Raw genomic sequence first — 25,330 nt, 5'->3', positions numbered from 1 at the left:
ATATCCCTGTTACCCCATGAGTCACTGTTATTTTGTCAATTTTCATATGAACTATTTGTGCATTGGAAGCAGTCCCAAGGTGCTATAAGGTGATGAGATGTAATGGTCCAGCTCTTTTAATAAACCTTTTTCTTATCCATATCACTCCCTATGTACAGCATATGGGGTCCACGAATTGCCTCCAAGCTCTTCTGTTGTGTTATGCTGGTGTGTTGAGATGGTTTGGACATGTGGAACGAATGAGTGAAGAATGAACAGTAATACAAATTTACGGAGTAAATGTAGTCAAAAACGATGTATGATACGAGTAGATGTTCGAATAGTGAAATAAGGAAGGAATGCAAAGCTGAGATAAGCATTATCGGTAAAATTAAGAAAGGGTTGTTGAGATGGTTTGGACATGCGGAACGAATGAGTGAGGAAAGAATGGTAAAACAAATTTATGAGGCGAATGTAATTGGAAAAAGGAGCAGACGAGGACCGAGAAAAACTTGGCGCGATCAGGTATGCCAAATACTTGAAAGCGGTCAGGTGAGGAGTCGTAATAATAGGCGAGTATGTATGAGGAGATGCATGAACGTGGAAAAGAGGAAGAATGTTTGCAAAGACAGAGTGGTGTGGCGTTCCATTCTTTCTGCCGACCCCTGCGTGAAGCGATATGATGGTTACTTAGTTTTCATCAATGATAGGTGTATGAGTACCATCTCTGATGTCCAGAGGTTTGGTTTGCTTCAGACGAAGACCCAAACTGCAGCACCTACCATCTGGTCAGCAGCGGAAACGACCAGTGCCTCCGGCAGTGGAGCGTCCGCTGTACGTCTGGGGGTAAGCAGAGAGACTTCAGGGGGCAGCTGGCGCAGGTCACCAACAACGCTCACTCTAGCGCCATCACCTGTGTCAGGTATGATTCTTCCATCTTCTTCTGTAAATAAAAGAATTTTTTATCAGTAAAAAAGGTTTTTCATCTCATCAATAGATGTCTCTTGTGAAAATTTTTAGTGATTCTTGTACAATATTTAGAAATTGGATAATTTAACCCTTTCCGGTCCATAAAATTTTTTAAAAAATTCCATCAGGTCCACAATAGATTTACAGCATTACAGGGAAAACAATACATCCAAGTTTTTTTTTTATTTTGAATGTATACAATCTTGTCTCTTATTATTACATTTTATAGACATCTAATGTATGACATCGGTGAAAACAGTTACCGATGGAAAGGCCGGGCTTTCTCTCGTAAGTGACGCAAATGTATCAGGTTTATTTCCTACCTCCAGGAATTTTTCGTTGAGCGTACCATTTTTCCATACACGGGGGCTATTGTGGACGGAATCGTCATCACTGCTGCTCACATACGCACGGGTCGAGTGTAACTGACACCGGTAGCCGGACATCCGAGTGACGGGTACCGAGCCAGCCCCCAAAACAAACCTTTTGTATCATTCTCAGGTAGAAAGTTGTGAACATTATAAACATTATAGTGTTTATAAAAAATCATTGAATCCTCGTCCCAGTATACCGCACACTAAATACGAGTGGGAAAAAATATGTTTGCTTGCATTTTTACACTAAACTGATAAAGAAAAAAATGTCGAATGACATTCGACATTGGACCGGAAAGGTATATATATATATATATATATATATATATATATATATATATATATATATATATATATATATATATATATATATATATATATATATATATATATATATATATATATATATATATATATATATATATATATATATATATATATATATATATATATATATATATATATATATATATATATATATATATATATATATATATATATATATATATATATATATATATATATATATATATATAATATATATATATATATAATATATATATATATATATATATATATATATATATATATATATATATATATATATATATATATATATATATATATATATATATATATATATAACATCCGAGGATTTGAGTAGTGTGGTTGTCTATCATGGGTGGAATTGGTGAATGTTACACGCGTGTAAAGTGATCACTTGATAATAATAAATAAAACCCTTATCCGCACCCCAATGGTGCATAGGGCACTGCGTCATATAAACGCAGTGTTATCTTGATCGTTTACACATGAAGGAAAGGTGATCAGCCCTCCGCTTCAGGTACCAGTCCAGGGTAATATTGAATAAATATGACAGTAAAAAAAATCACTTTAATTTATTTTACCCCCCTTGGGAATCGAACGGTAGCCGAGCGTGCGGACAAAAAGGCAGATCACTTAACCAAGCCTAAATAAACATTAGTGATTTTACACTGTAATATTTATTTAATATTACCCTGGACTGGTTCCTGAAGCGCAAGAGTGATCACCTTGCCTTCATGCAAGTAATGATCAAGATAACACTGCGTCAATTCGTTGCAGTGCCCTATGCACCATAAGGGTTATAAGTAAGTAAGTAAGTAACCAAGCCTATAACGGTCGTAAGTCCTGTAATTGCCCAGACGTCCATATTCCATATCATGTGTCTTGAGCTACAAAAAAAAATGTTTCACTTTTTAGTCTGATCCAAGCCAATTTGCCCTGCCGAAAGAAGTTTTTCTTCAAAGAGACTACCAGGAAAACATGAAGAGAAGGAGGTGTTGTCTTTATATTAACTGAGAGTTTTGCTTTCTAGGTTTAATCACAATGGGGAATTGATATGCAGTTCGTCACTGGATAAAACCGTGAAAATCTGGAATACAGAAGGAAGATGCCTTCTGACTCTGGACGCTCACAGCCGATATGTGAACTGTGTCTCCTTTTCTACTAACGGAGATATGTTGTGTTCAGGTAATATCACACCATTTTTAGTTAAAAATTTTACTTAGTAAATACCACTATTTCTTAAAATCTACTGTGACACGTGTTTCGATGCATTCCGCATCATTTTCAAACACCGTATGTGAAGCTAATTCTAAATTTTAGAAATTCATACAGATGTAAATAACAATAAACCCATAATTAACAATATCGTAGTCATACAGGAGAAAGTGACCAAGTACATTTTTTTACAAAAATATGATCATTGACTATTTGATATCTTACTAGCTGCATTTTTGCATTTCTTCTTAATGTAGCCCTGAAATAAATCCCAAAGGATTTTAAACTTGGAAGTATGATATATTGACTAGTTAAAAATGACCAACTGCATTGATGTTTATTTTCTTGCCAAGCAAAAGTGACTAAAATGGCCTTCTGAACATTTTACGTTTTGTTAGATGGTCACTTTCTCCTGTACGACTATGATAAACATTACAAAGTAAAAAATTTAAAGCGTATACATTTAAATTGAAGTTATGCAAGAACTATTGCTAAAGGTGTAGAAGAATCCCGTTTCGGAAAACTCCTTCAGACACATGGAACAGATCAATATCCAATGAGATATTGTTCAACATAGCAGTAGCTCTTCCTACAGGCATAACCATCGGCAGGTTAGTCCTGTGTATAGGAATGGGAAACAATCTATGCCGACGCTGTCTTAGCTAACTATCGGGAACATACAGACCAATGTTCCGGATAATTTCAGGATTATTTATCATACTGCGCAACAATGGATAAAAATGCCTCATCAAATACACATTCCTTCTAGTCTCTAGGCTGTTGTAGCCGAGCATACCCTGGGGAAACTGGGTCGGGTAGAGCCGAGGATAATAGCCGTACTCTCTCATGTAGAGATACCTCAGAAACTTCTTTTAGACTAGGATCAGTGGTTCTTAACCTGGGTTTTATAGAAAACCCCAGGGGTTCGGTGAGTCAGTCTCCTGGGTTTGGAGGAGGTCAAAACACACACCTGACTTATCTATTTATTTAAACTTCATGTACAGAAAAGAAGTTAGTACATTGGCGGGCTTATTGCTAAAAAGAAATATCTTCCAACCAACCAAAAACAGACTAGTGATATTAATGTTATTGATGATATTGACTGGGAATGTGGCGTGTAATTTTGAGCAGCTTTGGACAGTCATTTAAACACTCCACTTATTCCAGGATCGAATGACAAGACAGTCAGGATTTGGGATATGACTGGAGGCAGTCTGAGTCTGGATTCTGAACTAGTAAAGCCCTGCAGCTTGCTGAGTCATTTCGGGTGTGGCGATTTGAAGGTGAGTCCAAACTGAGATGTTGGCAGTTCAAAAAATTTAATAAAACATATATATAAAACAAGCTTCTAATAAAACATATTTTTGCCATAGGGAATATCCATGATACAAGAGGATGACATAGTCTTGCTGAAAGGAGAACACAATGACAACGAAGTGACGCTTCTACAGACATTTGACAACCTCCACACGGCTGCCATAAATGGCTTAGAATTCTCTAGCGAAAGCCTTCTTGCTACGGCGAGCGGGTACGTACCTAATCAACAATCTATGGAGAACGTGTGTTTGCACTAATTACGTGCATCCACGTCTCCATTAGTTGCTCCTCAGAAGCTGCGTTTTATTATTGGATGAAAATTTAATAATTGGACTTACTTGAATGCTTCACGTTTTTATATTCACAAAATTAAGTTTACAAATAATTAAGGTTACAAATTTTAGTACTAGAATAAATAAAACCCTTATCCGCACCCCAATGGTGCATAGGGTACTGCGTCATATAAACACAGTGTTATCTTGATTGTTTACATATGAAGGAAAGGTGATCGCCCCTCCGCTTCAGATACCAGTCCAGGGTAGCATTGAATAAACATTACAGTGAAAAAATCACTTTTATTTATTTTACCCCCCCGTGGGAATCGAACCCGGGACCTCCAGAACGGTAGCCGAGCGTGCTGACCATTACTCTACGGAGGCGGACAAAAATTATTTAAGGTTACAAATTTTATAACGACTATGCACTAAGGTAGCATGTAGCGGCAGTTCACGCCGCTGGCAAGATGACGAGAGAGGATGTACCTTGCGTCGTCAGTACTTTTAAAGGCGTGGTGACGTCACGCTGTCATTCATTCGCGGTACATCGATGGTTCGTCCATGGTGGTCGGGGCCAGATGAGGCACCACAAATCTATCTTCTTCGTCTACTTCTTCTTATAGATCCTCGGATCTGTCTGTTACGTCATCCCTCTATTGTGACGTAGACTGCCATCGCTTTGGAGGTCTTCTGTGTGGCCATTTTCTGTCTGAGTCCTCTTGAAGAGTAATTCGGGCCAGTCTATTTTCTTGGATTTTATTGACATGGGTATTCCAGAATCGTCTTTGCTGTCTTCTCCATCTGACTATATCCTCTGTACTAAACTTTTAAGAGGGATTAGCCTCCTGTGATGTGGATTCCCAGCTGTCAATCCATCTCTACCTTGAGGTTGGCCATGCAGTGCAATGTGGGAGAGTCTGGATGGTTCCATTCTCATCACACGCGCATTCCATTGTCTCCCTCGTTGCCTTCCCCACCTAATGACATCTTCCATCTCGCATATTTCCCTTATCCTGGCGTTCCTTATTCTACCTCGTAGACTCTTGCCAGATATACTCCTTAGGGTCTTCATTTCTGACACTCACATGGGAGTCTGTATGGTTCTATTCTCCTCACACGCGCATACCACTGTCTCCTTCATTACCTTCCCCACCTAACGACATCTTCCATCTCTCAACAATATCACGCTGGATATTGATCTGCTCCATGTGTCCGAAGCGAGATTATCCTACATCTTTAACATAGTGTATTCTAACTTATTTTCGATTTTTTGTTAATGTATACGCTTTTAAATTTAGTTTGTAATGTGTATGTTACTTCTTCTTCTTCTCCGTCTTATTCCTCATTGCTGAGGGTTGTGACCCTTGTGGAAGCAATGACTCTTCTCCAGTTATCCCTTGACTGCGCTGCATGTATCTCCATTCACCGCGGTGCCTGCTGCTGCCTTAATTTGATCGGTCCATCGTGTGGGGATCTTCCTCTCCCTCTCTTTCCCTCCAGGCTACCGATGACAACTAGTCGTTCCAGGCTATCCTCGTTGCGATGCGCAACGTGTCCAAAGAACTGGAGAATCCGTCAGGTACAGATATTGGCCAGAGTCAAGCCATCCAAGCGTAGTTCCTGGCGAATGGACTCATTGGTGTGTCTAGCTGTCCATGGAATTCGGAGCATGCGCCTCCAACACCACATTTCGAAGGCATCAATTATTGAATTGAATTGAAATAGAAAATATCTCGCATATTTCTCTAATCCTGGTGTTCCTTACTCTATCTAGTAGACTCTTGCTAGATATGTTCCTTAGAGTCTTCATTTCTGATGCTCTTAGGGCATTCCAGTTGGAATAGTTTTGTTGAGATGTTGAAATAATCTATCATTAGTATTATTTTTTGACATCTCATCAAAGATGAAGAAGAATATGGAAGTCTGGGCATTTACGGGGCTTATCATTAGTAAGTGATATTCATATAGTGGTGTGTCCCAATTTTCACATAATTTGTCTCGGACTTGACGTTTGATCTTCCTCTTTTCCTTCCTACCGTCCCTCTTCCAGGTATTTATATTAAATTACATATCGCTCACTCCTTTCAACAACGTCATATGTATATAAAAAAATGACATGTTTTCAGAATGCCCAGAAAATGTACTTCATCCCAGCAAAAGCGGCATATTTTTGACTTAATATCTACCCGCTACAGGGCAGAAAGTGTTGTTTTTGCATTTTGAAGAAAAGTTATTGTTAAATAATTTTTTTAAATATATTAAATATTTTTCAAATGGAGAAAAAACCTTCAGGTTTTACCTGAAAAGATCTGTTGCACAGTAAAAAGTTCAATAAGTGGCTGGATATTAATTTTCAATACATTTTATTATATTCTTAAACTTTAAAAACAATATCCTGAAAAATCAAATGACATTGTTGAAAGGAGTGAGCGATATGTTAAATTTTGTAAGTGGAATGTTACAAATACCTGTTTTTTGTTCCTCATTTAACGTAAATGTATTTGTATAACTGTTCCGTAAAATTTTCAAATAAAATAAAATAAATATTGTGATTTTGAAGGGATAAGACGGTGAGGCTGTTCAGCCTGGATGATGCTGGACTGCTCGTGGAAACCTCGAAGTCTCCGTACGAAGGTCACCGATACCAGGTCAACGGAATCACATTCCTGGAAGAAGCGACAGTGGCTTCTTGCTCCCTGGACGGAAGCATCATGCTGTGGAACATACACGAGGTATATATGGCATCAAACATTGAACCATAAAACACCAGTTCAGATGGCGTGGGTGTATTAATTATTTCTCCAATAATTCCTAAAGTCACAATTTGGACTATCAATGCCATCCAAGATTGATACAACACAATCGAACAAACTACTAGTACTAACTATCACGCCGTTTCCCCGCAGGGGTAGGCAGAGAGAAAAGAACGCCACACCACTCTGTCTTTGCAAACATTCTTTGTCTCTTTCGTCCGTCATGCATCTCCTCATACATACCCGCCGATTATTTCGACTCTCTAACTTGACCGATTTCAAGTATTTGGCATACCTGATCAAGCCAAGTTTTTCTCGGTCTTCCTCTGCTCCTTTTTTCAACTACGCTCGTCTCATAAATTTGTTTTACCATTCTTTCCTCATTCATTCGTTTCACATATCCAAACCATCTCAACACACCTTTCTTAATTTTATCAATAATGCTTATCTCAGCTTTGCATTCCTTCCTTATATCGCTATTCGAACATCTATCATACATCGTTTTGTCGCACATTCTTCTGAAAGATTGGATTTCGACTGCATTCAGTCTACTTTCATCCTTCTTTTGCCACTTCCATGTTTCACTTCCACGCATTAGGGTAGGAACCAGGACTCCGTTGTGTACTACCAGTTTAGCTTTCGCTAATAGGTTTTTATTTGCCATAACTGATTTCAGTGGACCATTCACTCTGTTCCCAGAATTCATTCTCCTTTCTATGTCTTTATCAATCTTTCCATCCCTAGAAAACATACTACCCAAATATACAAAATCATTTACCTGTTCCAAAATCTCTCCATTTACCAATGTTTATAAAACTTCCAAATTATTAAATTCATAAGTCATTGAATGGCTAAAGCCTTTAACATAATACAAATATACAGTATCTAATATAAAAATACACTAATGAATACACTAATAGAGAAACAAAAAGTCTTAAACAAGAAATAATAATAAAATAACAAATAGTAAGCACTGGTCAATACACGTCTCCTTCACACACCATCAGCGAGCAGCGAGAGTGAAACACAACGTTTACATTTATCCATTATAACATGGAGAAGAAATGCTGAGAAAGTACAGACTTCAAGGTGGATAACAATATATTAAATAAATCTATACTTTCGTCCGCCTCTGTAGTGTAATGGTCAGCACGCTCGGCTACCGTTCTGGAGGTCCCGGGTTCGATTCCCAGGGGGGGGGGTCAAATAAATATAAGTGATTTTTTCAGTGTAATATTTATTCAATATTACCCTGGACTGGTACCTGAAGCGGAGGGCTGATCACCTTTCCTTCATGTGTAAACGATCAAGATAACACTGCGTTTATATGAAGCAGTGCCCTATGCACCATTGGGGTGCGGATAAGGGTTTACATACTTTCAAAAGCATTGGCTAACATGTGAAGCCGCGGAATGGGAGAGAACATGGCATAGTTTGCGTTATGTACAAATACTGCGAATACAGATTTTTGCCTAGTACCTCTTGGACGCACGCCAAGCTTTATTTGATTTAGGAGATCAGTTTTATTATTAAAATGTTATATTTCTTATACAAAGTAATTTTATTTCTCTTAATAATATATTACAATGATCCACAAAGTTAATGCTTTAAATATTCAAAATACGAGTTGTTTTTCTTACTTTGATTTGCCAGGAGTCACGTCCCACTGCCTCCTTGATATCGCATCAGCTGGCCGGAGTGCGCTGCGTTCGAGTGTCGGGAAAGCTTCTGTTGGCAGCTTACGACGATGGCACAGCCGCAGTTTGGTGCATGGACCCCCTAGGTGCTGCTCCGGTCATGTATGTATTGACAACACATTTTTAAATTATTTTTATTTATTGTCTGCCTCCGTGGTGTAGAGGTTAGCTACCCTGCTGGTGGTCCCGGGTTCGATTCCAGGGGGGTGGGGGGGTGAAAGTAAATATCAGACATTTCATTCACCCCCTTATGGCACCTCAATGGTGCATAGGGCACTGCATTGTATAAACACAGCGTCCATATGGTGATTTTGATGAATGTTGATTATTTGTATGGAAACCATATAGACACCATGTAGGCACGCAGAGGGTCTGTAGGATAATTTTTTGGAATGTGTTATTACATACGAAACCATGCTGACACCATGTAAGCTCACACAGCGTCCATAGGGTGAATTTTGTTGAATGTGATTCTTCATACTGATACCATGCTGACACCTTGTTGGCACGCACAGTGTCCATATGGTGATTTTGATGGACGTTGAGTATTTGTATGGAAACCATATAGACACCATGTAGGCGCACACAGGGTCATAGGATGTTTTTTTTGGACTGTGATTTTACATACGATACCATGCTGACACCATGAAAGCTTACACAGCGTCCACAGTGTCATCTCGATCATTAACACATGAAGGAAAGGTAATAAAAACGAACGAACTATGAAGACCGCCTAAACGATAGCTGGTCTTCCGTCTCCCAGGAGCGACCCGAGAATGACAGGACGTAGTTCTTAAAGAAGAAGAAGAAGAAGAAGATAAAGAAAAAAATAATTAAACAATACCTTTTCTTCAAAATGCAAAAACAACACTTTCTGCCCTGTAGCGGGTAAATATTAAGTTAAAAATATGCCGCTTTTGCTGGGATATAGTACATTTTCTGGGCAAACATGCACAACTGAAAATTTACGATTTTTGATATATGACATTGTTGAAAGGAGTGAGTGATATAATTAAATGTCAATTCAGACTTCCATATTCTTCTTCATCTTTGATAAGATGTCAAAAATAATATGAAAATAACTCCTGTAATTGGAGATCATCCAGATTTTGTGAACAAGTATTTGAACACACTCAAAATATTGTAATAACTTCACATTCTCTTTTCCAGGGTATTCAGCGGTCACTCCGGGGCTACCACGTGTTGCGCCTGGTCATCGGACGGAAGGCTGGCAGCCTCGGGCTCCCATAACGGGGACTTCCGGATCTACACAGCGCCTGATGATGGAACCATCAGCTCCTCGGCTGCTAGCCCTGTAATCGTACAGGACTGTGCTCATGACCTTGGTAAATCATCAAATTGAAAACTCAGCTTCTAGGTTTCCTGACAGACCTTCTCTTGCAAAGCAAAAGTCAACACAACATTGAAAGCTGTCCCACCGCATTCCCAGATCTGATACAGGAGCATCTAAGCTTCCTGACAGACTTTCTCTTGTAAAACAAAAGTCAACACAACATTGAAAGCTGTCCCATCGCATTCCCAGATCTGATACAGGAGCATCTAAGCTTCCTGACAGACTTTCTCTTGTAAAACATAAGTCAACACAACATTGAAAGCTGTCCTACCGCATTCCCAGATCTGATGCAGGAGCATCTAGGCTTCCTGACAGACTTTCTCTTGTAAAACAAAAGTCAACACAACATTGAAAGCTGTCCTACCGCATTCCCAGATCTGATACAGGAGCATCTAGGCTTCCTGACAGACTTTCTCTTGTAAAGCAAAAGTTAACACAACATTGAAAGCTGTCCCATCGCATTCCCAGATCTGATACAGGAGCATCTAGGCTTCCTGACAGACTTTCTCTTGTAAAGCAAAAGTTAACACAACATTGAAAGCTGTCCCATCGCATTCCCAGATCTGATACAGGAGCATCTAGGCTTCCTGACAGACTTTCTCTTGTAAAGCAAAAGTTAACACAACATTGAAAGCTGTCCCATCGCATTCCCAGATCTGATACAGGAGCATCTAGGCTTCCTGACAGACTTTCTCTTGTAAAGCAAAAGTTAACACAACATTGAAAGCTGTCCCATCGCATTCCCAGATCTGATACAGGAGCATCTAGGCTTCCTGACAGACTTTCTCTTGTAAAGCAAAAGTTAACACAACATTGAAAGCTGTCCCATCGCATTCCCAGATCTGATACAGGAGCATCTAGGCTTCCTGACAGACTTTCTCTTGTAAAGCAAAAGTTAACACAACATTGAAAGCTGTCCCATCGCATTCCCAGATCTGATACAGGAGCATCTAGGCTTCCTGACAGACTTTCTCTTGTAAAGCAAAAGTTAACACAACATTGAAAGCTGTCCCATCGCATTCCCAGATCTGATACAGGAGCATCTAGGCTTCCTGACAGACTTTCTCTTGTAAAGCAAAAGTTAACACAACATTGAAAGCTGTCCCATCGCATTCCCAGATCTGATACAGGAGCATCTAGGCTTCCTGACAGACTTTCTCTTGTAAAGCAAAAGTTAACACAACATTGAAAGCTGTCCCATCGCATTCCCAGATCTGATACAGGAGCATCTAGGCTTCCTGACAGACTTTCTCTTGTAAAGCAAAAGTTAACACAACATTGAAAGCTGTCCCATCGCATTCCCAGATCTGATACAGGAGCATCTAGGCTTCCTGACAGACTTTCTCTTGTAAAGCAAAAGTTAACACAACATTGAAAGCTGTCCCATCGCATTCCCAGATCTGATACAGGAGCATCTAGGCTTCCTGACAGACTTTCTCTTGTAAAGCAAAAGTTAACACAACATTGAAAGCTGTCCCATCGCATTCCCAGATCTGATACAGGAGCATCTAGGCTTCCTGACAGACTTTCTCTTGTAAAGCAAAAGTTAACACAACATTGAAAGCTGTCCCATCGCATTCCCAGATCTGATACAGGAGCATCTAGGCTTCCTGACAGACTTTCTCTTGTAAAGCAAAAGTTAACACAACATTGAAAGCTGTCCCATCGCATTCCCAGATCTGATACAGGAGCATCTAGGCTTCCTGACAGACTTTCTCTTGTAAAGCAAAAGTTAACACAACATTGAAAGCTGTCCCATCGCATTCCCAGATCTGATACAGGAGCATCTAGGCTTCCTGACAGACTTTCTCTTGTAAAGCAAAAGTTAACACAACATTGAAAGCTGTCCCATCGCATTCCCAGATCTGATACAGGAGCATCTAGGCTTCCTGACAGACTTTCTCTTGTAAAGCAAAAGTTAACACAACATTGAAAGCTGTCCCATCGCATTCCCAGATCTGATACAGGAGCATCTAGGCTTCCTGACAGACTTTCTCTTGTAAAGCAAAAGTTAACACAACATTGAAAGCTGTCCCATCGCATTCCCAGATCTGATACAGGAGCATCTAGGCTTCCTGACAGACTTTCTCTTGTAAAGCAAAAGTTAACACAACATTGAAAGCTGTCCCATCGCATTCCCAGATCTGATACAGGAGCATCTAGGCTTCCTGACAGACTTTCTCTTGTAAAGCAAAAGTTAACACAACATTGAAAGCTGTCCCATCGCATTCCCAGATCTGATACAGGAGCATCTAGGCTTCCTGACAGACTTTCTCTTGTAAAGCAAAAGTTAACACAACATTGAAAGCTGTCCCATCGCATTCCCAGATCTGATACAGGAGCATCTAGGCTTCCTGACAGACTTTCTCTTGTAAAGCAAAAGTTAACACAACATTGAAAGCTGTCCCATCGCATTCCCAGATCTGATACAGGAGCATCTAGGCTTCCTGACAGACTTTCTCTTGTAAAGCAAAAGTTAACACAACATTGAAAGCTGTCCCATCGCATTCCCAGATCTGATACAGGAGCATCTAGGCTTCCTGACAGACTTTCTCTTGTAAAGCAAAAGTTAACACAACATTGAAAGCTGTCCCATCGCATTCCCAGATCTGATACAGGAGCATCTAGGCTTCCTGACAGACTTTCTCTTGTAAAGCAAAAGTTAACACAACATTGAAAGCTGTCCCATCGCATTCCCAGATCTGATACAGGAGCATCTAGGCTTCCTGACAGACTTTCTCTTGTAAAGCAAAAGTTAACACAACATTGAAAGCTGTCCCATCGCATTCCCAGATCTGATACAGGAGCATCTAGGCTTCCTGACAGACTTTCTCTTGTAAAGCAAAAGTTAACACAACATTGAAAGCTGTCCCATCGCATTCCCAGATCTGATACAGGAGCATCTAGGCTTCCTGACAGACTTTCTCTTGTAAAGCAAAAGTTAACACAACATTGAAAGCTGTCCCATCGCATTCCCAGATCTGATACAGGAGCATCTAGGCTTCCTGACAGACTTTCTCTTGTAAAGCAAAAGTTAACACAACATTGAAAGCTGTCCCATCGCATTCCCAGATCTGATACAGGAGCATCTAGGCTTCCTGACAGACTTTCTCTTGTAAAGCAAAAGTTAACACAACATTGAAAGCTGTCCCATCGCATTCCCAGATCTGATACAGGAGCATCTAGGCTTCCTGACAGACTTTCTCTTGTAAAGCAAAAGTTAACACAACATTGAAAGCTGTCCCATCGCATTCCCAGATCTGATACAGGAGCATCTAGGCTTCCTGACAGACTTTCTCTTGTAAAGCAAAAGTTAACACAACATTGAAAGCTGTCCCATCGCATTCCCAGATCTGATACAGGAGCATCTAGGCTTCCTGACAGACTTTCTCTTGTAAAGCAAAAGTTAACACAACATTGAAAGCTGTCCCATCGCATTCCCAGATCTGATACAGGAGCATCTAGGCTTCCTGACAGACTTTCTCTTGTAAAGCAAAAGTTAACACAACATTGAAAGCTGTCCCATCGCATTCCCAGATCTGATACAGGAGCATCTAGGCTTCCTGACAGACTTTCTCTTGTAAAGCAAAAGTTAACACAACATTGAAAGCTGTCCCATCGCATTCCCAGATCTGATACAGGAGCATCTAGGCTTCCTGACAGACTTTCTCTTGTAAAGCAAAAGTTAACACAACATTGAAAGCTGTCCCATCGCATTCCCAGATCTGATACAGGAGCATCTAGGCTTCCTGACAGACTTTCTCTTGTAAAGCAAAAGTTAACACAACATTGAAAGCTGTCCCATCGCATTCCCAGATCTGATACAGGAGCATCTAGGCTTCCTGACAGACTTTCTCTTGTAAAGCAAAAGTTAACACAACATTGAAAGCTGTCCCATCGCATTCCCAGATCTGATACAGGAGCATCTAGGCTTCCTGACAGACTTTCTCTTGTAAAGCAAAAGTTAACACAACATTGAAAGCTGTCCCATCGCATTCCCAGATCTGATACAGGAGCATCTAGGCTTCCTGACAGACTTTCTCTTGTAAAGCAAAAGTTAACACAACATTGAAAGCTGTCCCATCGCATTCCCAGATCTGATACAGGAGCATCTAGGCTTCCTGACAGACTTTCTCTTGTAAAGCAAAAGTTAACACAACATTGAAAGCTGTCCCATCGCATTCCCAGATCTGATACAGGAGCATCTAGGCTTCCTGACAGACTTTCTCTTGTAAAGCAAAAGTTAACACAACATTGAAAGCTGTCCCATCGCATTCCCAGATCTGATACAGGAGCATCTAGGCTTCCTGACAGACTTTCTCTTGTAAAGCAAAAGTTGATACAACATTGAAAGCTGTCCCACCGCATTCCCAGATCTGATACAGGAGCATCTAGGCTTCCTGACAGACTTTCTCTTGTAAAGCAAAAGTTGACACAACATTGAAAGCTGTCCCACCGCATTCCCAGATCTGATACAGGAGCATCTAGGCTTCCTGACAGACTTTCTCTTGTAAAGCAAAAGTTGACACAACATTGAAAGCTGTCCCACCGCATTCCCAGATCTGATACAGGAGCATCTAGGCTTCCTGACAGACCTTCTCTTGCAATGCAATCTTATTTTATGAACTAAGTTGCGAAAATTATCAGAGGATATGAAACAAAATTGTACCCCGATTTTACTGTGAATTTAAATTCAATAGCTTTCAACGATAAAACCAATTTATGAAGCAAATGTAGTTGGAAAAGGAGCGGAGGAAGACTGAGAAAAACTTGGCATGAACAGGTGTGTCAAATACTTACAAGTGGTCAGATCAGAAGTCGAAATAATTGGCGAGTTTGTATGAGAAGAAGCATTAATGTGACGTCACGCCGTTTCTCCGCAGGGGTAGGCAGATAGAATAGAACGCCACAGCACTCTGTCTGCTCATACATAACACAAACAGCCAGCCAACCCCTAGTGTTCTAGATTCGCCCTTAAAACTTAAGAACTGAGAAGGAACGCCAGGCGAACTCTAGCTAATTAGTCAAAGATCTGAGCTCCCGAAAATGTTGCGAATTTATGATTTATTACACTTTTTTTACAATAATTACTGCCGACTGGTTTCGGAATAACCGTACCATCCTGAAGGCACTTATTAACTTTGTGATTTGTCATTTTTCTCCAGGTGTTCAAGGAATGGATTTCGCTCCGTCGGTTGAAGAAATGCCGGTCCAGGTGTCTGAAGACGCTTCCTGCCATCTGTTGGCCACTTGCGGAAACGACTGTCTTGCTAAGATATGGAAAATCACCATTCCCAAGGTTTTAAATAAGTACCTACTTATTGTGTGTGTCCGTAGTGTAATGATCAGCACGCTTAGCTACTATTCTGGAGGTCCGGGGTTCGATTCCTAAGGGGTGGAGTCAAATAAATTTAAGTGATTTATTCGCTCTAATTTTTTATTCAATATTACCTAGCAAACTACATCGCCTTTTCTTGACGACAGTTGTGACCAAGATTTGCTGCGTCCTACGCCTTATCTCTTCATTCCTCACAAAGTCAAACCACCGCACGCCTAAAATTCTCCGCAAACACCTATTCTCAAAGCTTAGTACACGGCTGCTCTGGGCCCTTGTAAGGTGCCATGTTTCACAGCCGTATAAGAGAACAGGAGCAATGCAGGCATTGTATAGGCGGCATTTGGTCTTCACCGAGTATAAATCCGATCTCCAGACAGCCTTCGTACTGTTAAATGCGGACCCTGCGAGTCCTAATCGCACTCCCAGTTCCTTTTGAAGGCTGCCATTTTCAGTTATGTACACTCCCGAGTACTTGAAACTCTCGACCCTTTCGATGAGCTGCTGACTCAACATCAAGGGTTGTTGGGCATCTAGGCATGAGCTGTTGCACAACACATGGGTTTTTGCTACATTTATTGTACGCAAAATATTAAAGCCATATACAAGTATATTTGTTTTCTTACACAGACTGGAAGCATTGCAAACAGGGCAAGTTGCACAGAATGGAGGATATTTGCGGGTCATGGGAGCAGCGTTACCTGCGTGAGGTTTCCCACCAACCGAGCCGATCTTATCTGCACCACTTCAACGGATAACCAAGCCAGGTAACATCTTCCAATCAACTGATCTTATTTGCACTATTTCTACTGATAACCAAGCCAGGTAACACCTTTCAATCAACCGATATAATTTGCACCACTTCTACTGATAACCAAGCCAGGTAACACCTTTCAATCAACCGATATAATTTGCACCACTTCTACTGATAACCAAGCCAGGTAACACCTTTCAATCAACCGATCTTATTTGCACCACTTCTATCGATAACCAAGCCAGGTAACACCTTCTAATCTATGATCTTATTTGCACTACTTCTACCGATAACCAAGCCAGGTAACACCTTCCAATCAACCGATCTTATTTGCCCCATTTCTACTGATAACCAAGCCAGGTAACACCTTTCAATCAACCGATCTTATTTGCACCACTTCTACCTGTAACCAAGCCAGGTAACACCTTCTAATCGATGATCTTATTTGCATTACTTCTACCGATAACCAAGCCAGGTAACACCTTCCAATCAACCGATCTTATTTGCACCACTTCTACTGATAACCAAGCCAGGTTACACCTTCTAATCGACCGATATTATTGCTGGAGGTCCCCAGTTCGATTCCCAAGAGGGTCAAAATAAATATTAGTGATTTTTCAGTCTAATATTTATTTAATATGACCCTGGACTGGTACCTGAATCAGAAGGCTGATCACCTTTCCTTCATGTATTTAACAATCAAGATAACACTGCTTCTATACGATGCAGTGCCCTATGCACCATTGGGGTGCGGATAAGGGTTAGAAGAAGAAGATATATATATGTAGTTGGAAATAGATAAAAACAGAGCGTTATGTTATGTTATGTATTTCGTAGTGGGAAGATGATGGGTAGTAAGTTGGTCAGTTCAACCCCTCATGTCTCTTCTTCCAACCCCGAGGATTCCAGCGCCCCGGAAGGCCGCTGACGACCATACACCGACTATACTCAGCGGAACTTGGAGACGCCGGACTGACCTGGGAGGAAGCCAAGGAGATGGCGCGTGACAGAGTGAGTGACTTGGAGACGTCTCGTGTTGGCCATATGGTCCACCTAGGGAGGGAACATAGAAAGAAGAAGTTAGCCAGTTGGTTGATTTGCATTTTGTTTGCCAGGATTTGGTCGGTGTACGCGGGGCAGTGCCTGCACGTGCTGGAGCACTCCTCGCTGGTGGCGGCGTGCTCCTTCGGCCCCCGGGGGGCCCTCCTGGCTACCGGCTGCCTCTCCGGCCAACTGTGCCTCTGGAGACTGCCAAGGCATCTGGTGAGACCAACACTTCAAATCTATAACACAGAAGTTTTACGTGATCTTCTCCCAGCAATGATGAGCAAATGCTGATAAGTTCCCGATTGACCCACACTAGATTATCCTTCTTATTCTCAATACAGAATAAAAAGTGAATTATAAAAAAAATGAAAGAAGGCTGAATGTGATCATTCAGACTAATGTGCGGCAAAACGATGTATGATAGATGTTCGAATGGTGAAATAAGGAAATAATTAAAGGATGAGATAAGGAATTCATGTGGAATTTTTTTAGAAATTGTTAAAATAGTGTAAATTTTTCTGTTGTTATTTTATTATAAGATAAGCATCATCCATCAAACTAGGGAAGGTGTTTTGAGACGGTTTGGACAGTGGAATGAATGAGTGAGGAAAAAACAGGAAGACAAATATATGAGGAGAATGTAGTAGAAAATCGGAACAGAAGTCTGAGGAAATTTGGCATTATCACATATTTTGAATATTTGGACGTGGTCAGGTCAGGAGTCGGAATTATAGGCAGATAAATACGAGGAGACGCACGAAAGTGGAAGAGGTCAATAATGTTTACAACGACATGTTGCTATAGCGTTCTATCCTCTTTCCCTACCCATGTGATAAGCAACGTGATGGTTGGTTAGTTAGTTAAAATATTTTATATGTGTTTAAATCATTGTATGAGTTTAATCAACATTTTAAATAAAATAATTTATATTTCAAGCACTAACTTTGTGATTTTCCATTTTAAAACTCAAATGTAACTTTGTTTTAAAATCACTAAAAATATTTTATTATAACTTAATTATAATGTCTACCGGATTCTAAGCTAACCGGTTCTTTTTCAAGACTGATAAATACTAATCAGTATTAATCAGTCTTGATAAAGAAGCGGTTAGCTTGGAAACCGGTAGACATTATAATTAAGTTATAACAAAATATTTATGGTGATTTTAAAACAAAGTTACATTTTGAATAATACCTCAGAGATGGATATAGAGAAATTCTTCAGATGGAAAGATGGAAATCTGGGTATTTACAGACCTGTCGGCTGCTGCTTTCAGTGACCACTTTGTACACTGCATAGCATTCACCATTCTACCCTTTTATAGGTTTTGGAGTCGGACCCGGGACAGCTGGTGATGTCGGCTACCAAGAATCCTCTGGAATGGTCCGGAGAGGAGTTGGTTGAGTGGATGAAAGAACTATATCCCACAGTAAGTTACCTGTTATTATGCAAGTGAAACTTTAGGCGCAGTGGGGCAAACTAGCCTGGATCAGACGAAAAACTGGAACGCTTGTAGTACTCTGGTTGAAAACTCGGATAAGTTATATTACATTGCAATTTTTACTGTAAATCTCAACAGATGTCAGTAATTTAATATATTTCCACCTTTACTCCATAATTATCAAAACGTTTTAAATCCCTTAGACTAAAGCATGTCTAGATACCAACCACTATTAATGTGGAGACTGACCGGAGCATTTCGTCGTAACGTAACATATTATTTTTGACATCTCATAGTGTGTCTCAGTAGTGTGGTTGTCAATAATGGGTAGAATTGGTGAATGTTGCACGTGTGTAAAGTGATCACTTAAACCAGCCGATGACGGTCGTCAGCCCCGTAAATGCCCAGACTTCCATATTCTTCTTCATCTTTGATGAGATGTAAAAAATAATATGAAAATAACTCCTGTAATTGGAGATAATCCAGATTTTGAGAACAAGTATTTGGACACACTTAAAATGTTGTAAGTTATATTGTATTGCAAATTTTACTGTAAATCTCAACAGATGTCAGTAATTTAATATATTTCGACTTTTACTCCATAATTATCAAAATATTTTAAATCCTTTAGACTAAAGCATGTCTAGATACCAACCACTATTGATGTGGATACTGACCGGAGCATTTGGTCGTAACTGTAACGTAACATGTTACGATGCGAGCATTCAGGCAGTCAGTACACCGAGCCGAGCACTCCATCCATAGTTTCGGATGCTTGCTGATGCTCGCCGCGAGCGATGTTACGACGTTATGTTACAACGAAATGCTCCGGTCAGTCTCCACCTTTACAGTTTCAACGTATGGGTTCGATACAAACAATAATATGACTGTAACATCAAAACTTGACGTGATACAAGCTTGTCACCATATAGACTTTGAATAAGAACGATTAACTTAGTCCAAATCAGTCATCCAAATTTCAGTTACAAAATCGTTGTAGCCCTGTTTTATGTATTATTATAATACACTATTTAAATTCATGATATAAAAATTACATAAAAATTGTGATTTTCTACCCCTGTCTTGATGTATCATACATATCGCTCACTCCTTTCAACAACGTCATAAATCAAAAATCGTCAATTTTCAGTTGAGCATGTTTTCGAATTGCCCAGGAAATGCACTATATCCCAGCAAAAGCGGCATATTTTTAACTTAATATTTACCCGCTACAGGGCAGAAAGTGTTGTTTTTGCATTTTGAAGAAAAGGTATTGTTTAATTATTTTTTTAAATATAATAATAATAATACAACCCTTATCCGCACCCCAATGGTGCATAGGGCACTGCGTTATATAAATGCAGTGTTATCTTGATCGTTTACACATGAAGGAAAGGTGATCAGCCCTCCGCTTCAGTCCAGGGTAATATTGAATAAATATGACAGTAAAAAAATCACTTATATTTATACCCCCCTTGGGAATCGAACCCAGAACCTCAAGAACGGTAGCCGAGCGTGCTGACCATTACACTACGGAGGCGGACAAATAAAATATATACTAGATATACTAAATAAACTAAATATACTAAATATTTTTCAAATGGAGAAAAAACCTTCAGGTTTTACCTAAAAAGATCTGTTGCACAGTAAAAACTTCAATAAGTGGCTTGATATTTATTTTTAATACATTTCATTATATTCTTAAACTTTAAAAACGTTGAAAAATCAAGCTTTTTGATTTATGACGTTCTTGAAAGGAGTGAGCGATATGTGTAACATGCAATTTTTCTAGCATCCCACCAGTTCAGACTAAAACAACTCATAAACCAATTGTGTCGCCTACTTTCAAAATCCGCCAGATCCAATTTTATAAGATTTTAAAATAAATACCCTATCAAAATGCTAATTGTAGTTTTTATTGTTTGAAATATTTAAAAAATTGAAAACCCTGCTAAAAAAAATAGTTAAAAACAGTGTTGTATTTCAAATTACATTGTCCGCCTCCGTAGCGTAACGGTCAGCACGCTCGGCTACCGTACTGGAGGTCCCGGGTTCGATTCCCAGGGGGGGTCAAATAAATATAAGTGATTTTTCCCCACTTATATTTATTCCATATTACCTTGGACTGGTACCGGAAGCGGAGGGCTGATCACCTTTCCTTCATGTGTTAACGATCGAGATAACACTGCGTTTATATGATGCAGTGCCCTATGCACCATTGGGGTGCCGATAAGGGTTTGAATGAAAATTTCGAAATCCCGCTGTGTTTATGGAGCTTGCCTTCTGACCCATATCGGCCAATCAGAGAGTCATTATCGGTATGTGTCTTGTGTATTTTTTAAAATACTGAAAATAAATCTTAAAAACGTTTAATTATATTTTGAATATTGAAAGCATTAACTTTGTGGATCATATTGATATATTATTTTGAGAAATAAAAAGACTTTGTTTTTTGATCCACTCACATTTTTATTAACCACCTAGTTTCGGCAACAACCTGTTGCCCTCTTCAGGGTTTTATTTATGACTGATTAATAAATTAAACCCTGAAGAGGGCAACAGGTTGTTGCCGAAACTAGTTGGTTAATAAAAATGTGAGTGGATCAAAAAACAAAGTCTTTTTATTTGTCAAAATAATACAATGTCAAAATTCTTTATTTCGTAATATTTTATCTAAAGATAGGCAAATCTTTTAAACATAAATGTTACCCGGTGAATTTTGCATTTTTTGGAAAATCGACTTACATGGATCTGGCGGATTTTGAAAGTAGGCGGCACAATTCGCTCACTCCTTTCAAGAATGTCATAAATCAAAAAACTCGATTTTTCAGGAGAACGTTTTTAAAGTTCAAAAATATAATACAATGTATTAAAAATAAATATCAAGCCACTTACTGAACTTTTTACTGTGCAACAGATCTTTTAAAGTAAAACATGAAGGTTTTATCTCCATTTAAAAAATATTTAGTTTATTTTAAAAAATAATTAAACAATACCTTTTCTTCAAAATGCAAAAACAACACTTTCTGCCCTGTGGCGGGTAAATATTAAGTTAAAAATATGCCGTTTCTGCTGGGATATAGTAATTTTTCTGGACATTCCGAAAACATGCCCAACTGAAAATTGACGAATTTTGATTTATGACGTTCTTGAAAGGAGTGAGCGAATTGTCAGAATGCCATTAAATTTTGACGCCTTCCGTTTGAAGGTTGGTACTGTTCAGAAGTTCTGTTCAGGGTTCAACTGATAGTAATTTGTAGGTTATGAGTTGACTTGTTTCTTTCACAGGACCAAGAGGAAGAAGACGGACTCCTGAGGTATATAAGTGTTCAAATCCTAGCCACCGGAATAAACGGGAGAGAGCTCATTCCCGCGGCTGAAGACATCCTTCAGCAAATTGTCCAAGCAGGCAAGAACCTTTGATTCCAATGGATACATATTTCTTGTTCTTCTTCGTGGGTTATGCAGTCTTTGTGAAGATTTGTTTGCTTCTTTCATGGTCAGTCTACACACGTCTCTTCAAGTCAGTGTACCTGCTACAGCACATGTCAGACATGTATGTTCCCGATAGTTAGCTAAGACAGCGTCGGCATAGATTGTTTCCCATTCCTATACAGGAGCAACCTGCCGATAGTTATGCCTGTCAGAAGATATGCTGAACAATACCTGTTCCATGTGCCTGAGGGGGTATTCCCATAAGAGATTCAAGTTAATGTATATACACTTTAAATTTTAGTTTGTAATATATATGTTCTTCTTCTTCTTCTTCTTTTTACAAGATGCAAAATGCATGGAAACACGTGTCACAGTGGATTTTAAGAAATAGTGGTATTTACTAAGTAAAACTAATGTTGTAAAACTAATGTGGTAAAATCTACACATTTTTTAATTAATATTAAAAATGTATAGATTTTACCACAAAGTGACTGCCGAATCAATTAAAGAAAAAATATATAAAATCACGGTTAACCCTTGCCTTGTTGTGTAACATTAATTACATATACAAAAAGACAGTTTTGTTTTGTCTAGCCTCAAGCCAGTTTGATGATGTCGGTTACGTCGAAACGCGGTTGCTGGTCAAACACAATTCATGTGGAAAAAACTAAATAGTTGTCATTTTATTTTTCAAAATGGTTGTTATTCCAGACCCTTCTAACGTGTCGGCGACGAGCGTGGCGCAGGAGCTGCGGTGGTTGCGGCTGAGCTGCTCCGTCGGCGCGGAGCGGCCGAGGCACGCGCCCCCGCACCACATGCTGTGCCCCATCACGCACGGCCTGATGCTGCAGCCCGTCAAGTGCGCGGACGGCTTCACCTACGAGAAGAAGGCCATCCACGAGTGGTTCCTCAGCGGAGGTAGGACATGCCGGAGTCGCTGCGCTTGGGAGCCATTTACATTAACATCTTCTTCTTTCTGTGCCACTTGTAACGAAGATCGGCGATCATCATGGCTATCTTGACTTTAAATGCTGCAGCTCGGAACAGAGATTTGGTGCTTCTGCCAAACCATTGTGGTAGGTTTTTCAGCCATGATGTCCTTCGGCGTCCTTGAGTTCTTCGCCCCTCAATCTTTCCTTGTATGATTAGGTGGAGAAGACGATATTTTTAATTTCTCATGACGTGTCCCAAGTACATCAGCTTTCTCCGCTCGACGGTTGGTAGGAGTTCCTTATTGTTATTCATCCGTCGGAGGACCTCTAGGTTGGTGACCCCATCACGCCATGAAACTCGCAGGATCTTGCCATAGAGGCCCATGCCTGTGTAAGTGTCCATCCCTCCATTCCATAGAGATACGTTGACAGATTGACAGTGCTGGCTCGGTAATCGGATTTAAAATAAAAGTAAACTGAATTTTCCGTAGTCCGAACGCCCAGTAAACTAAGTTTTGTAATCCGAACGAATAGTATCTTAACAGTTTGTAATCCGAATGCTCCATAATCTGAAAGTTCCTAATCCGAATTCTCCATAATATGAATGTTCCGTTATCCGAACGCGCTGAGATATGAACGTTAAGTAATCCGAACTTTGCGTAATACGAACGTTACGTAATCCGAACGTTACGTAATCTGAACGTTACGTAATAGGAACTTTACGCAATCCGAACGTTAAGTAATCCGAAAGTTACTTAATTCGAACGTTACGTAATCGTTCTTTGCGCAATGAGAACATAACGCAATCCGAACTTTACGTAATCCGAACCTAACGCAATCAGAACTTTACGTAATCCGAACATAACGCAATCCGAACGTTACGTAATCTGAACGTTACGTAATCCGAACGTTACACAATGCGAATGTTCGGTAATTCGAACGCTCCATAATCTTACGTAATCCGAACGCTCCGTAGTCTTAATGTTCTTAGTCTGAAATCTCCATAATCTTAACGGTCTGTAATCCGAACTCTCCATAATCTGAACGTTCTGTCAGCCGAACTCTCCGTAATCCGACTCTCCATAATCCGACCGTCCGTAATCCGAACTCTCCATCACCTGAACGCTCGGAAATCCGAACTCTCCATAATCTGAATGTTCCATAACCCGAACGCTCCATAACCTGAACGTTAAGGTACTAACCTCCACATTTCATTGTAAGGTAACATTCGCGGCGAGCATCCGACTTCGGACGGAGCACTCGGAACGCTGTACTGACTATACTAATGCGTTACGACCAAATGACTCCCGGAAGTCCCCACCTTTAAGAAACTGAATGAAAGGACTTACAGGTTTTGGAAAAGAGGTACCTATTTTAATGTAATTCTGTATGTTTTCAGGCAAATTCGTTTCACCGATGACCAACCAGCCCTTACTCAATAACGTGGTAACACTCAACAGAGAACTGCGGAGGGAAATCATGAAGTATTTATTTGACTAAGAATTGCATAAATTATTATTTTTGACATTTCATCAAAGATGAAGAAGAATATGGAAGTCTGGGCATTTACGGGGCTGACGACCGTCATAGGCTGGTTTAAGTGATCACTTTACACACGTGTAACATTCACCAATTCTACCCATTATTGACAACCACACTACTCAAATTCTTGGAAGTTCTATATATATGAACCAATTTAGAAACCTTGTTCTTTGATGAAATGTCAAAAATAATATGAAAATAACTTCTGTAATTGGAGATAATCCAGATTTTGTGAACAAGTATTTGGACACACTCAAAATGTTGTAAATAAATTGTCTGGTCAAATAATAAGCTAAATAATAAAAATGAAAATGGTATTTTCTGGCGTTTCTCATGTGTGTGATTATAATCCAGGATTCGGAACTCACATACTAATATAAGAGTTTCTGCTTGATAAAAAAGCTTCTTTACATCTCACCAATAGATGTCTCTAGTGATGTTCTAGTGATTCAAGAACAAGGTTTCTAAATTGTTTCATATATATAGAACTTCCAAGAATTTGAGTAGTGTGGTTGTCAATAATGGGTAGAATTGGTGAATGTTACACGTGTGTAAAGTGATCACTTAAACCAGCCGATGACGGT

The 25,330-nt window shown here is 39.6% G+C and overlaps 1 protein-coding gene across 1 annotated transcript; it reads left to right on the top strand.

Annotated features, from left to right (window-relative positions):
• Positions 1-717: 717 nt before the first annotated feature.
• On the top strand, positions 718-24,704 carry LOC148301903 (WD repeat, SAM and U-box domain-containing protein 1-like; the record flags this gene model as incomplete). Its single annotated transcript, XM_088272534.1, has 14 exons — positions 718-901; positions 2,680-2,834; positions 4,032-4,147; positions 4,238-4,392; positions 7,017-7,188; positions 8,863-9,008; positions 10,077-10,252; positions 15,426-15,559; positions 16,226-16,362; positions 17,465-17,612; positions 18,721-18,825; positions 22,126-22,246; positions 22,984-23,190; positions 24,604-24,704. Coding segments are annotated over 14 exons (2,057 nt in total), but the record flags the coding sequence as incomplete, so codon positions are not given.
• Between the last annotated feature and the right edge of the window lie 626 nt (positions 24,705-25,330).

This window comes from Brachycentrus maculatus, unplaced genomic scaffold (assembly GCF_059751285.1).
Source record: "Brachycentrus maculatus isolate JH-2025_06_01 unplaced genomic scaffold, ASM5975128v1 h1tg000504l, whole genome shotgun sequence".
Classification (NCBI taxonomy): domain Eukaryota; kingdom Metazoa; phylum Arthropoda; class Insecta; order Trichoptera; family Brachycentridae; genus Brachycentrus; species Brachycentrus maculatus.
This window is presented reverse-complemented; position numbering and strand designations above follow the sequence as displayed.